Raw genomic sequence first — 14,848 nt, forward strand, 5'->3', positions numbered from 1 at the left:
CGTCATATGTCTTTTCCTTGACAATCTCACTGACAGTGACAGCAATTAGCAATAATTTTAGATGAATTAGGTAAGCTCTTTTGCAATAAGTCAGTACTGTAATTACTGTCAGTCAGTTTCTATTGTTTTCTAAGGTTATGTACCTTAGTATTAATTAATTTATATAAATGTATTTATATTAAATACGTACATTTAATGAACGGTTACACTAATACTATGTATATATATATATATCAAATAGGTTACGATTAAACACCTATAAACGTCAAAACCTTTAATGTCGAGAAGATCGGGCCTAAAATAATCACCAAACCATTGTATTCGCGCCAAAAATCTTAAATTATCCCATAGTAAAACTAATGGTAACCAACAATGGTATAATGAAATGATTGTTCGTACGGCCTACAAAAACATAGAACTTATAATACAATGTGACAAAACTTTGAATTGAGCAAGTCGACGTAACCAAGAATTTCATTGCCACTAAATTCAATTGTTGCGGCATAGTTATCGCTCTGGTTGCCTTTCAATGTTCAAATGTTTCAAATACGAACTTATGAATGAAATTTTAATACTGAATTATAATAATATTTTTTACAAGAATATGGCACTAAAATATAATGGTGGTACAATCATAGCTTCGCATGTTCTACCACAGATTAGGGTGTGCAAAAATGAAATTGACGTTTTGTCGTACTGGCCACTTTGACCTCGAATACTTAGGAATTCCAAATTCAATTTTTACTCGTGCATTTATTTTTTCGTAAACCATGATTCATTTAATTCCTCGTTTTAATTTTTTTGTTGATGAACGAAAATTTCTATTGTTTAATTACTTAAATTACAAATAGTACTAGGCTGACAGTCCTCCCACTCCGTTACGGTACGGCCTATACACAACGAATCACGAAAAATATTATTTTAAGATGTACATACAGAATTGCCAATATCATAGAAATTTCAAGTAAATTAAAATACGGGTCGTAAATTATTTGCACAACCATTTATCGAAGACTTTCTAGATCGAGTTTCTTCGAATTCTTTGTATTAATAGAAATGTGCTTACATCACCCCAGATATTTGCAACTTAAACAAATTCACAGTCAGTATTTATTTAAATGTAATCAATATGATACTAAATGTTTTGTACATCATTCAACAATAATTAAAATACTCTTTAATCTCTTATAACTAACAGTACTTTTAAAATTGTTAATAAGCCAGAAAGATAAATAGCTATATATAACTCGTTCTTTAATATCATGAGGATGTATCCGGAGTAGTTGTTGCCTGGGCTGGCCTGGAGACCGTCCAAGCCTTTTAAGCAAATAAACTCCCTTTTTAGGGAAGTTTGGTCCCCAGCTGCATAGCTTCTCGTTCTGATCGGTGCCTGATAGGCTACTACGTCGGGGTCCTATAAAAAACAGTACTTTCAGTCTATGGGTACAGTAGAAAGTTCGTGTTCGTACGAGGTACATGGAACCATTGTCAATATTACCATGCGTTTTAAAATTGTTCCATCTCTGGTCTAAAAAAGGTATAAGACTGGGCAAATAAGATAAATCAGGTGTTGACAACGCTTTAAGTTAAATAAAACCTGTTTGGAAGCAGCAGACGCATCGTGACAAGTATTCATATCTTATACTTCAACGTCAAGTTCATTTTCACCCAAATTACAGAGTATAAATTGTCAAACGGCATGGCCCGTATGACATGCCTGGATTTTTTATATCAGCGCATAGATGTAGCTTTTGTTATAGGAAAATAATATTAATTTGGTACTTACATAATTACCTTACCTTATAAATAGTATAGGAGCGGAGTTGACCTAGCTTCAGCATGTGACTGTCATTCCTATGGTCGTACGTTCGAGCCTCGGCTCTGCACAAATGGACCTTCTGTGCGCACTTAACATTCACTTGGTGAACGAAAGAATCGTGAGGAAACCGGCTTGCCTGAGACCTAAAAAGTCAACACATGTCTCACAAGAGGCTAATCACCAACTTGCCTATTAGATTGACAAATGATCATAAATCACAGAAAACTGAGGCTCGGTCCTAAAAAGGTAGCAACAGTTACCAGTGGGTAATGTAATGTAATATAAACTACAGATAACAATTATCTGATCTGATATTTGATAATACTTTATTGTTATGGTAGAAAAGTTGTTGTTCTTCATACATACATACGTAACCCAAAAGATTATGACTCATTATTATTAAAGATTAGTATTAAGAAAAAAAAATGTATGCCTGTACTAGTGTACACACGTAAGAAGTGAAACTTCTTTATGACCTTATTTTTCGAAAAATGATATGTAACCTTACAGAAATTGGTACGATAAAGTTAAATAAGATAAAGTTTAACAAAAGGCTTTTATTATCATAGACATGAATATAAATAATACAACTATTTCATTTTACCTTATTACTACTATGATCATTACAGAATTTCATTAATTGTAATAGTATTTATAACTTGATATTATAACTATTATTGTCATCGTTATTATATATTTTTGTTATCAATGGCTTCGAATCAACCGTGGTAGGGACAAAAAAAGATGGCGCGTAACCGAAAAATGTGACGGTATTTTTTTTCCAACGCTAATAATGAAGTTTCACTTCAATAAATGTTTATTATTTCTAAATTCCTGTATAATTCTTAGTAAACTATGGAAACAATTTTAACATTAAATTATTTAACGTCTTTAACGTTCGTAATAGAAACTTGTTAGTCTTAAAATAAATAAGTATCGAATGGATATCCTCTTTCAATTTTGGTCTCCTTCTTAATATTTGTAACTGGAGGCATACGGGCAGGAGGAGGAGACTTACTGAGACACATGTGCACCTGAACAAACGTAATTTATTTTAACAGGTGTTAATGGCATAATTTTTTATAGTAATATTAACGGATATGGACTCCTTTCAGTAATAATAATAATTTATTGCAAGAATATTATGGTACAAAAAGGTGGTATCAACAATAGTAAGTTCACATTCGCCACACACAATAGCGCATATTTGTCTTTAAAGGAGTTTTACATTATACAATATTAGTCATATGAACTTGCGTTTTTTGCGCACCACCACTATGTGGAACCAGCTGCCCACTGAAGTATTTCCAAACCAATTCGACTCAGGGTCCTCAAAAGAGCATACCAATACTTAAAAGACTTGAGAGCCTTTTGGCAATTTGTCAATTAAATATTTATTTAAAAAAAAATTTTTTATTGCATGAATTTGGTACAAACATGGAATGCAAAATTGTCCTCAATAGTAATTTTACATTATGAGTCATATAAATTAGGCAAATCATAAATTTATTATATATATATATATATATACACGTTATCAAATAATATCAATTATATATTATAATCACGCAATTATTCGTTTACTGAATAATATTTTATTCCAAAATTAGTCGAACTCTAGTCGGAAGATCTTTCAATGATTTTTGTAAATTATTATAAATTATTGCGATACGAAAGGTGTTTTCCTATACAGTTCCAGATTAATTTTTGGTACAGCCAATTTCTCCTCATGTCTACTTCGACAGATGTTTATTCCCGTTGCCTTAAAAATATGTTAGCTTAGTTTACAACATGTAACATTAAAATAAAAACAACAATTAAACATAATTCATAACAAAAAACATTTTGTGGACGTAATGCAATGTACACGCTTCATAACGCTTTATTGCTAAAACTTTTCTGCAATTTTCTATTTACATAACAAAACTGTTAAATTGCAATAAATATAATTATTGCGATTGACAGGAAACACTTAGTTTTACAATGTCTACACACGCAACGGATTTTAATTATTATAATGTAATTTTAACGTTTCTACATATACTATAATAACTATATTTTATTTTATACAAGTTTCCTGCTTTATAGGAACATACAATGTTTGCTGGTCTGCCGCTCTAATTCTTCATACGTGTGTTTAAAAATTATTATTATTTGATTTTATTGTCTACAAAGAGACAGATTTCTGTATGTGTTTCATACATGTTTTACAAGTGAACAGCCTGCTGTTCCTGAACCTGATGACGATCTTTTGTGAATGATGTTTCACATCACAGTACTAACGAGCGCTTCAATTAGCGCCGATCGTCTTCTATAAATGTTTTCGGAAAATTGAACCCGAGGCATAACCCATGTACGATTTACCGCGTGTATAATATTAAATTAATTAAAATTATAATAGATTAAGTGTCTTTGATTATAGAAATGTATTAAACGTTTCGTTACATTTACCCGAAATATGAAGAAGCTTTAAGTTAGATGTGTCAACCACTGCAACAAGAGCGAAGCGGAGGCCAGACGGCGGGCCCCAAGTCGCCTGTGAATATAAAATAGGAATAGTAATTTATAAAGATATATACGAGTATATATATATATATATATTAGGTAATTTCTTAATATTTTGTACAAATATATAAAATAAGGTCCCACACTACAAGAGTCGGAGATATTGGAATAACTATATTTAAAAAAAATTATATTGTCTTTTGTTTAAATAGCTTTTACACATTAAGAAAAACACTTTTTGAACGGATTAAAGCTATGCATTACTAGCTAGTCACTGTGACCACGCACGCTGAAAAGTACGCTGAAACGTCGGAAAAATTTAAAATTTAGATTTATGTAAATAACTATAAGTTTTAATAATAATATATAGCTTTAATCCGTTCAAAAAGTGTTTTTAAAAACATTATATAGTGCGAAGCCTTACGGACGTAACTCAAAAAAGTTAATTTGGAACACATTGCCTGCGTTTGTGATGACAGTGACAAGAAAGAGAGGACCTTCAGCAGAAACCCGGGTAGATGGAATATAAGGAATAGTGGGGAAGGATTGGTAAATGGTGTTCAAGATGAGAGACAAGTGGAAGGATTTGGAGAAGGCCTTCAATCCATAGGAGATCTAATGTATAATGACATGGACTTAATGTATATCGTACTTGAATACATGCTATTTTTATATTATATACCTATTATATAAAAATGATATGATATGATCTTATTCAATATGAAACGCGCCGCGCCATGTCATCACACCAAATATCCCTTTCACACGCCTGTCTCACGGTTGTGCTCATCGTTGTCGTACTGTCAACAGAGTATGTCGGGTTTACAATAGAACTGTGAAGAAAAATGTATCGGGCGACATTTTAAGCGAGAGGCCTTTCGCCGAGTCGCTATTATTATTATTTTCTTTAGCCTATAGAATTATCTATTTACAGTGTTAATTTGCGGATGCTTGTCAGGCCCATGCGACTTCCAATACAAGGGTCTCATCGTGAGTTGTGTACTGCGATATCATGTGCTACTATTGTGAAGGAGTTGTATGGATCTGGCCTGACGCTTTAAGTTCTCATGTTATTTATACACATGCTTTTCATAACTATATAAGTTCTGGATTGTCCTCATTTTAAAATAAAAACATCAACGTATAATTAAAATAAATAAACATAGTCTTAACAAAATCTTCTAAAAATAAACCCTTTACGCACTGATAAATAAATGAAATGCCAGACGCTAGAAACAGGTACAATATTTTTAATTAGTGCAAACCTATGCATTGACATTGTTACGCAATTTTTTTTATTAATATTTTACTCACAGAGCAGCGCTGTGTAAATAAATTTGACAGCCATAAAATCGACTAGACCTTTGACAAACTCTATGGTTTTGTTTACAGCAATTAAAATATTTAAATTCTTTTTTTAAATTTTGTGTAACTGTAAATGATCTTAATCTTTGATAGCTAGTGTAAAGTGAAGTAAATATTTAATTATACTACAAGGTATTAATTTCCTCAGTGTTCACAATTTCCCTGCATTCTAGTATTGGAGAAATTCTTCTACAAACAGGAAATACTACAACACATGTAAAAAGAACCCTAAAAATGGCGGTACGAAAGTCAGAACGAAAGTTGTCCGATATCTGGGCCATGAATGATCCGTCCGGCTTCTCCAAGGTAAAGAAAGTGCTTTCGTCATTGGCATGTGACGTCACTCATTGAGATGCTTTGATGGGCACGGTATGCGTTTTATTACTTTCAATTACCGAATATTACTCAAGGCAGTTCATTGTTCATATATGTTTCTGTAACTAACAAAGTGTATTGTACCTTAAGTGATTTCTGTGTAACAGGCCCATACATTTTTCTCCTCGCGACCTTGTCTGAAACCATAAGTGAAATGCATATTCCTTAACAAACGTCTAGGCTTTTTGTGGACGTAATATAACTACTCTGGCCATAAATACTGTTACATAAAAACTTTACTTAAAAAAAAATAGTTATTTTGAATTTAGAACACGTATATTATTATAAAAAAAAACTGATATTATCCATAAACATCATGTGTATAATGATGCCAGGCCCACCAGATCTAGTTCAAATAAATAAATATTAATATTAGGAAAGATATTTGACAATCCCCTGCTACCTAGCTTCTCGGCCACAGATCTGCCTGATAGGATACTGTGTATGTATTCACACTTCGTTACATATATACAAAAACAAATAGATAATACATAAAAATTATAAGGGATGCAACGGGCAGCCTTATCGCTAACAAGCAGGATAGATCTGGTTAAGAAATGACTGTGAGGGGTGAGAGTTCCTTTAAAAAAATCAAAGATCAACGAATAATGTTAAAAGTTGTTCTTACTTTAACAAGGACCTATGTTCCTATTTAAAAATAGAGTAGACATACAGTCAAGATAATGGGTTCTGAGCGTTTCTTAAGGTAGTTTCTGCCGCGCACCACCACTATGTGGAATCAGCTGCCCACTGAAGTAATTCCGAACCGAACCGTAATACGACTTAGGCTCCTTCAAGAAAAGAGCGTACCAATTCTTAAAAGACAGGCACGCACTTAACGGACGAGCCTTCTTTGCCTCCTCATTTAGCGCATGTTATTAATAACAAGTAAAAGCACAATTTTTAGCTTTTCAAATTAGTTTTATGTAATTTCAGGTCGGTGATCAGATGGTGAGCGTTAATGGTTATCGCGTGGACGACGCAGTGCACGCCGAGCTGGTCCATTACATCACGTCTCAATCAAGGCTCAAGATCAAAGTTAGACGTAAGTGTCTGTTACTATGTCGTGGAGTTATGAAAGGCGTGGCTAAAAGTAATCTTTATATAACATTGCATAGGTTAACGGAACTTTAGTACGTTGAGTGAACAATAAGTTCGATTATTTATTATGATTGAATTTCGATTTCCTAATTAATTTCATATTTCTGTTTTGTGTCTGAATGTTTTATTGGATTCATTATTGTCGTAGGGTTATCTGTTAGGACAGAATTGTGTTACTTAAATAAATATTTATTTATTATACAATATCTAAACAATTACGTTATATACAAATGCCACGGAACGGAATACACATTCAAACCTAAACATAAAACACACTTAACAATTAATACAAAAACAAATATTCATATATATGTGTGTATAATGGATTGCTTACAATTATATGTATTGATCATTACAATATATTTAATATAAAAGAAAAATAACACATATACACACAATAAATGATAGCGGAGTTATTTATAATATGTTTAAGCATTTTTTGCCGCAGCTGCGATCACCTCGTTATCGATAGATGTCATATCACAACAGTAGATATGGGCCCATTGTGAACAGCCTTTTATATACCTATGTGGCGGTGTGTTATGGTCTGAAGGTATCAGGTACATAGAGGTGTAAGGCTCTGACTATAATTTGTGTGGTTGTGTAGGTGTAAAACTGTTGACAATAGAGCAAAGTGATGTACTACAGTTATATAAAAGACATCAATATTTTAAAAGCTATATGTCTAACAAATGAAAAATGCATTTAAAAGTATATTTATAGAGAAAAGTTTTAGGCGTTAAAACTTCTTGCTACGTCCGTATTAATGCAGGGAACCACAGAGCACAGCTAGTTATATAATCTTTGCGTGCCGTTATCTGTCAACTGGCTCGTTCATCATTCGTGTTATGAAATGTATCGGTGATTTTATACGCCTCATCATACAGTCTTAAACATTTATTATAACATACCATACAATAATTTTAATAAAAATATCGCAAATGTTAAACACCAATATAGTGCTGCAGAGCAGTGTTGGCCTCTCATTTTGGATTGGTTGGATTCTCATCCCTGAGGTCTTGGTTAGATACCCGGTTGTGCACCAACCATTCTTTCTGCGCATGTGCGCATTTGCTCGAACTGTGAACGAAAACATCGCGAGGAAACCGGCTTAGACCGGCTAATCACCTACTTGCCTATTAGATTAACAAATGACCATGAAATAGATACAGAATTCTGAGGCCCAGACCTAAAAAGGTTGTTGCGCCATTGTTTTTTTTATTTATACAATTTAAATATACAATTATATTTGGTCTACTGTGTTCTAGAAATGCCTAGAACACGGAGTATCTCTATTTACTTTCATTTCGGGAACAGTTAGTTACACAGTCCCCAGTTTGCAGATCATCAAACTCAAACTCAAAATATCTTTATTCATATAGGTAAACATGTACACTTATGAACGTCAAAAAGAAGTTAAATCAATCGTAAATTTACATTTACTACCAGTTCCCAAGTCAAGGGCGTAGAACGGAAGAGAAGTACCGGCAATAAACACTCCGCCACTCACGCCAAGTATTGAGTCATACAAATTGTTTGAACTGGAACCTCTTTTTCCTGGCTGCTTCCGAGGTGAATCTTGTCCGTTTTGTTATGTTGTAATACATTTAATTGTATGTTATTTTAATGCACAAAATATAGATACGCTTACCGTGGTCTCAACGTGTAGACACAAAAAAAACATTTTTACACTTCTATAAGTAATAACTTGGTGACCATATATGAAGCCAGAAGTGGAAAGAACCACGAGGAAGACGAAGAGGACGCCTCAAAACGCTCTTTTCTTGAAGCACCCTAAGTCGAATTGGATCGGAAATACTTCAGAGAAGACATATAAGAGTTTGCAGGAAGCAAATAGAGAAAGAACGCCATGGACAGCCATATTTGGAGAGCTGGCAGAGGCCTGTGAAGGGTTTCCGATCAACGGTACTGAAGGAAGCTAGGCTATAAGGATAGCAAGAAATTGTATAGCACACATCTAAGCTGTATTCTTCCCTTGTAATGATTGGAAATTACATTGGTTAACCTCGCGTAGATTCCTATTTCGTGGTAGTGGAAAGTCAGTCTATAGATATATTTTTGTTATCATATAACTGAAAGGAAACAATTTTTTAAACCGGATTAAAGCTATTTGTATTATTATAAACTTATACTTATTTACATAATTTGAAATTGAGCCTTTTCAGCGTGTGTTCACGGTGACTGAAGACAAAAGCTGTTGAATGTCAAAAGTATCACAGGTGCAGAGAAAGTTGTGTTATCTGGATTTATTTCCCCGGAGTTGGTGTCTACGACCGGTTAAAAAAATTGTTTTCTTTCAATGTGTAAAAGCTATGTTAACCAAAGACAATATTATATCATATAACTTTTATATTTTTAGTTTCAATTATATTCACAGATACAACACACTTACATTCATAATCTTTTTAATCACTCCAGGAATTTGTAGCTTGTTTATAAATTGTTAAAAATAAGAACAATTTCAAAAAGTTTCTTCTATAATATTAGAAAAGAGATTTATTTCAGTGTCTTAGAACTTCCCTATACACAACATTTGACGTAGTTTTGTTTTGTGGAAGCAAAATAATTTCATGTTTTGAAGATTGGTTTGATGACAGTTTTTTATGGATATTTTTTCTCACCTTGGGTTATATTACTGTATTTTTACTAGGACTCCCTACTTTTTTAATGTAATATAAACTAAACCAGTCAATAAGATGCAGCTATCTAATAGTGAAAGAATTTTTGAATAACATACATACAAAAACACAAATTTTTCCTCTTTTTAACAGATGTAACATAACATTTCGGACAGAAACCTTTCGTATTCTGCGTCAAATATGTGATACAATATCCCACCACCACCAACACAATTATTGTTTAGAAATTTGACTGCCATATGATAAGTAGTCATTGAAATTAAATATTCGTAGCTTTCACCTTTTCAATGAGCGATATTATTATTTCGATTCCAACAGACTTTCGAGCTTTTTACCACGGCTAATTATAAAATAGTAATTATTAATTTTATGTTTCAGATGTTGGAATGTTGCCGATTAAAGAGTGAGTATATTTTATTTTTAGTAAATCTCATTCTTCTCAGGCAATTCGTTTAGGATCTAACAATCATCATTCGCCATTAAGTTGAATTACAATGACGCTGTCCGATTCCATACGATTGGCTTTTTTTATGTAACGGGCAAGAGTCTCACCTGATGTGAAGCGATACCGCCGCCCATGGACAATCACATTGCCAGAAGGCTCGCAAGTGTGTTCCGGGCTTTCAAGAATTGGTATGGTCTTTTCTTGAAGTCGAATTGGTTCGAAAATACTTCAATGGGCAGCTGGTTCCACATAGTGGTGGTGCGCGGCAAAAACCGCCTTAGAAAACGCTCAGTTGTGGAACAACGGATGTCGAGGTGATACGGATGGTATTTTGTATTTTGCCTTGACGTCCGATAATGAAACTCAGCTGCGGGTAGCTCCATACATAAACATTTTCTTAATCATATCCTGCTCAATTATGACTTTTGTAATTCTTATCTATTGCATCGCAATTCATAAATTCGTGAGATTACTTTTTAATTTTTAGTTTATCTCTTTTTTATATTAGATTAAGGTTGGTGAATTTATATTTTATAAATTTTTGTTATGTACAAGAAGGGTAAAGTACCCACCATATTTTTTTTTTAGTTTTTTCATTATTACGGTTGCCTAGAAGATTTATTTTCTGTAGTGTAGTGACGAAGTGTTAATAAATAAATAAGTATAAGCGATGAAACGGGCGGCATTATCGCTAACAAGCGATCTCTTCCAGGCAACCACTGTGAGTAAAGAAAAAAATAAATAATAATGTATTGAATTACATAAGATAGGCAAGTAGTGCAAAAATACATGTTATACATATTTATTAAGACAAATAATAAACTAAATAGGAAAAAAAGTAAAATAAAAAGATGATACATTAAAAATAGAAAGTAAAAAGACACATAAATCACGATAATTTAAGATAAGTCAATTAGTAGTTGGAAAGACAGTTAGTAAACATAATAGTTAGATTATCTATTATGTTTTTATATAAATGTAATGAAGTGTAAATAAATAAATAATGAATCACTTATACTATAAACGAAAACGATGGTTTGTTTCGTTGAATTATGATTGGTAAAACGCAATGACTGTCGTAGCGTGTGTCTGTGATTGGACAATGCTTGACCAATCACAATGAAGCGAATCGCGCTGTCGTGTTATTTGTAATTATAATATTTCTGTGCATACATAATTTGTTAGTATTTCAGTGGCTATGTTAATACTCGTTAGTTACCAAAATTATTCTTTTCCGTATACCTTAACATATATCAAGTACTTAGTTGTTTGATTTATAAAGAAAACGTATACAAATAAATCTGATAACAAGATTTGAATCTAGTACAACTTCAATTAATTGGATAAAGCGTTGATAGACCTAAAATAAAATGTACTTTTAAATTCATATGTGTTTATTACATAATTTTCTTACATGTATATTATATTTGATGTTTATAAATGTTATATGCTACCTTTATTGATAGATTGATAACGACGACGCGTGTCAGAGAAAAGACTTATCACCTCCTCGTATATGATCTCCTTGATCTGAGGCCAATATCCATTTAGGGTTATTGCTAATTAATATTTAACTTGAAACAAAGTAATTTTATTCATATTGAATGTACTTTAATTTAATTAGTTCTATTTCAGAAAAGACTACGAGGCGTTATCCTGGCAGTTTGTATCAGAGCGAGCGTCACTCGCTTCGGAGGTGTCTTCGTCGCCTACTCTTTGCCACACAGATCATATAACCGATTTGCGACTCTCAATTCTAGTGCCTCCGAGAGCTAAATTGGGTTGTGGGTGAGTTTCAATATTTATAGTTAATAGATGACCTGGCAATATTTTGCTTTATAAAGATAGTAATAATATCTATTATTAATCTATTTTTTAACAATTAATTTTATTTATTAAAATTTATTATATAATTTTACATACAAATCTTCAACACTTCTTTATTGACACTATTAATTTTTGCTATAATTATTATTTATTTATTTAAAAAAAAATATTACATTCTTTTTCCATTATTGCCTGAAGCGCTATAAGCAAACTAACTGTTGTGGTCTCTGGCATGACAAGCGCTGTGGAACACGTCTGCTCTTCAGCATAATGCTGAGCCAGGGCCACTAACACAACACACAAACACACTTTTACACTTTTTTTATTATTTTGTGTGTTTCGTTAGTAATACATGTTATGTTATTAAGAGCATTGTTGGTTTACTGGCTTCATCGTGTGACTCTCATCCCTGAGCTCGCAGGTTCGATCCCGGCTGTGCACCAACGGACTTTCTTTCTATGTGCGCATTTAATATTCGCTCGAACAGTGCTGGAAAACATCGTGAGGAAACCGGTTTGCCTTAGACCCAAAAAGTCGACGGCGTCGCACAGGAAGCTGAACACCTACTTGCCTATTAGATTGAAAAATGATCATAAGTGTTATGTTGATCATGCGCACAAAAAATAAAACTCTATTGGTGCACAGCAGGTTCGGCTTTGGACCTCAGGGATGAGACAAAATTGAAGTCGCTAGGGCAAAGCAATTCGTTAGATAAAGACGAAAGGGGGATAATGTAGGCACTGAAAGAATGCGTGATTTGTCTGATTGCCAATACCTGAAACACATTATATTATAATTATTTATAGACAAGCAATTAGAAGAATATTCTGTGCCTCAACACAATTCGACTTTTGTAGTAGGTAGGACACGCTATGTCATGAATCGTACGTCGTACGTGTACGCACTTGCGTACACAATCCATTGGTACAGCCACTCTTTACTCATACAGTTTGATTAATTTATTAATATTTGTTGTTGAATTCAGGATTTGCAAAGGACCCGAATGGAAGCCGGGGATATATGTCCAGTTTGTTCGCGATGGTGGGATCGCGAAGGAAGCTGGTTTGAGGCCCGGAGATCAAGTATTGTCCTGCAATGGCTTGGATTTCTCCAATATATCATTTAATGAGGTATATAAAAGAAAAGTATGATTCTGAATTCTGCAGTGGCGTTTTCCAACCCATTCGACTTCGGAAATGTATTGCAGGCCAAATCATGAGCGGCGATAATAATTAACATAGGGTTATCTTAAAAAATATAATTTTCTTAACCTAATTAAAGATTTAAGTTGGCACCTGGTAGATAGTACCAGAGACAATAGAGCTGGTGCTTTCCTCGCTCAACGAATAAGTATTGCAATACAGCGTGGAAGTACTGCCAGCGTTTAAAGTAACCTGCCACAGGATCTACACTTTTTATTGATCTTTAATTGCAAATGCTGGAAATTGTGACCGCTAAATGTCGAATGGCATATTGTTCTGAATGAAAGGAATCCATGAAATCAAAACATCTTCGACCTTATACTTAAAAAATTTGCTATCGTAACAAAAGTCAGGATTACTTAATATTGTTACGAGCTATGGGATCGGATAGAAAATGCCGTAGATTTATTCAAGGGTTTATTTCTTGAAAAATCAATGAGGAATTTATGGGCACGAATTAATTGCAGAAATGCACTTATAACACACAAAAACACAGTCACTAAATACTTCACTTATGCACACTTCACACAGTACTTTATCACTTATATTCACTTTAATCGCACTTTATCGCTTCGTTGTTTCTCTCCTGTTATCGCATTCAAAACTAAAGGTGACTAGTCGCGTTTCGGCTCGCTTATATATCCCTGGGAATAATTCCTAACAATATTCGAGAACTTTCTAGGCGGGCTTGCTACTGAGTAGCGATTGCACAATTCTAGAATTCTCTTTGTCTCTTTCGCACGTTGCTCCGTCCTTGTCGTACGGCGTTCTAGAGTGCTCAGTCTAGTTTCGAGAAAGTTCTGATCTTCTCTTTCTCTCTCTCGTATCATTTCGTCCTTGTCTCACACCTAGAAAGTTCGGTCTAGAATATTCCTTCATCAAAAGGGTATACCTAGGCCTGAAAACGGGTCTCCTGAAAACTGCACCAATCGACTACACATGTTCTGAAACTGACTGAAAAAAGGTTTCAGCTTCCTGAAAACTAGGGTAACATTATGGAAATTACAATTTTCTAATATGTGATTGACCCTCTCCTGAAACGGTCAGAAATCATATTACAACCTGCTTAAAAGTTCTCTAAGTAGTGGAAAAATCTAGAAACATTGCAGTCGACCCATCTTCGTAACAATATGGTAGTTTAGTACTCTTAAACTTTCTATTTTCCACGCAATTTTCTTAATTTTATCCTGATAATAACAAACATAACAAAAAAAGAAAATACGGAGTCATTTGTACAGAAAAATTAAGTAATTGGTCATTATTATACACATTTTATTTTTTAATGTTTTTATGTCTAATTGTCTTAAACGGAGGTGACGAACACTAAAATAATTGCTGATTTTGTTAAGTTGCATTAGTTGCATAAGATTCTCAACCAAGAGTTTAGCTTAAAGTGGTAATAATAAATTGAAATTGTGTTCTGCATTTGGGAATTAAACTAATTTGATTAAAGTAACTCTTTATAAAAATAGAAATTTCAAATCGAACCGCTAAACTAAATAATTATTGGTTTGTGATAATTGAAGTTATAAAAAAAAAACGCTGGTTA

The 14,848-nt window shown here is 33.4% G+C and overlaps 1 protein-coding gene across 3 annotated transcripts in view; it reads left to right on the forward strand.

Annotated features, from left to right (window-relative positions):
- Window positions 1-14,848, forward strand: part of LOC123715200 — a 60,104-nt gene that overhangs the window by 23,835 nt on the left and 21,421 nt on the right. For all 3 annotated transcript variants that reach the window (XM_045670114.1, XM_045670113.1, XM_045670115.1), the window contains exons 3-6: window positions 7,001-7,109; window positions 10,204-10,228; window positions 11,906-12,058; window positions 13,083-13,227. In XM_045670114.1, coding sequence (XP_045526070.1) covers window positions 7,001-7,109; window positions 10,204-10,228; window positions 11,906-12,058; window positions 13,083-13,227 — 432 coding nt within the window. The remainder of the gene's footprint in view (window positions 1-7,000; window positions 7,110-10,203; window positions 10,229-11,905; window positions 12,059-13,082; window positions 13,228-14,848) is intronic.

Source organism: Pieris brassicae, chromosome 10 (assembly GCF_905147105.1).
Source record: "Pieris brassicae chromosome 10, ilPieBrab1.1, whole genome shotgun sequence".
Taxonomy (NCBI): Eukaryota; Metazoa; Arthropoda; class Insecta; order Lepidoptera; family Pieridae; genus Pieris; species Pieris brassicae.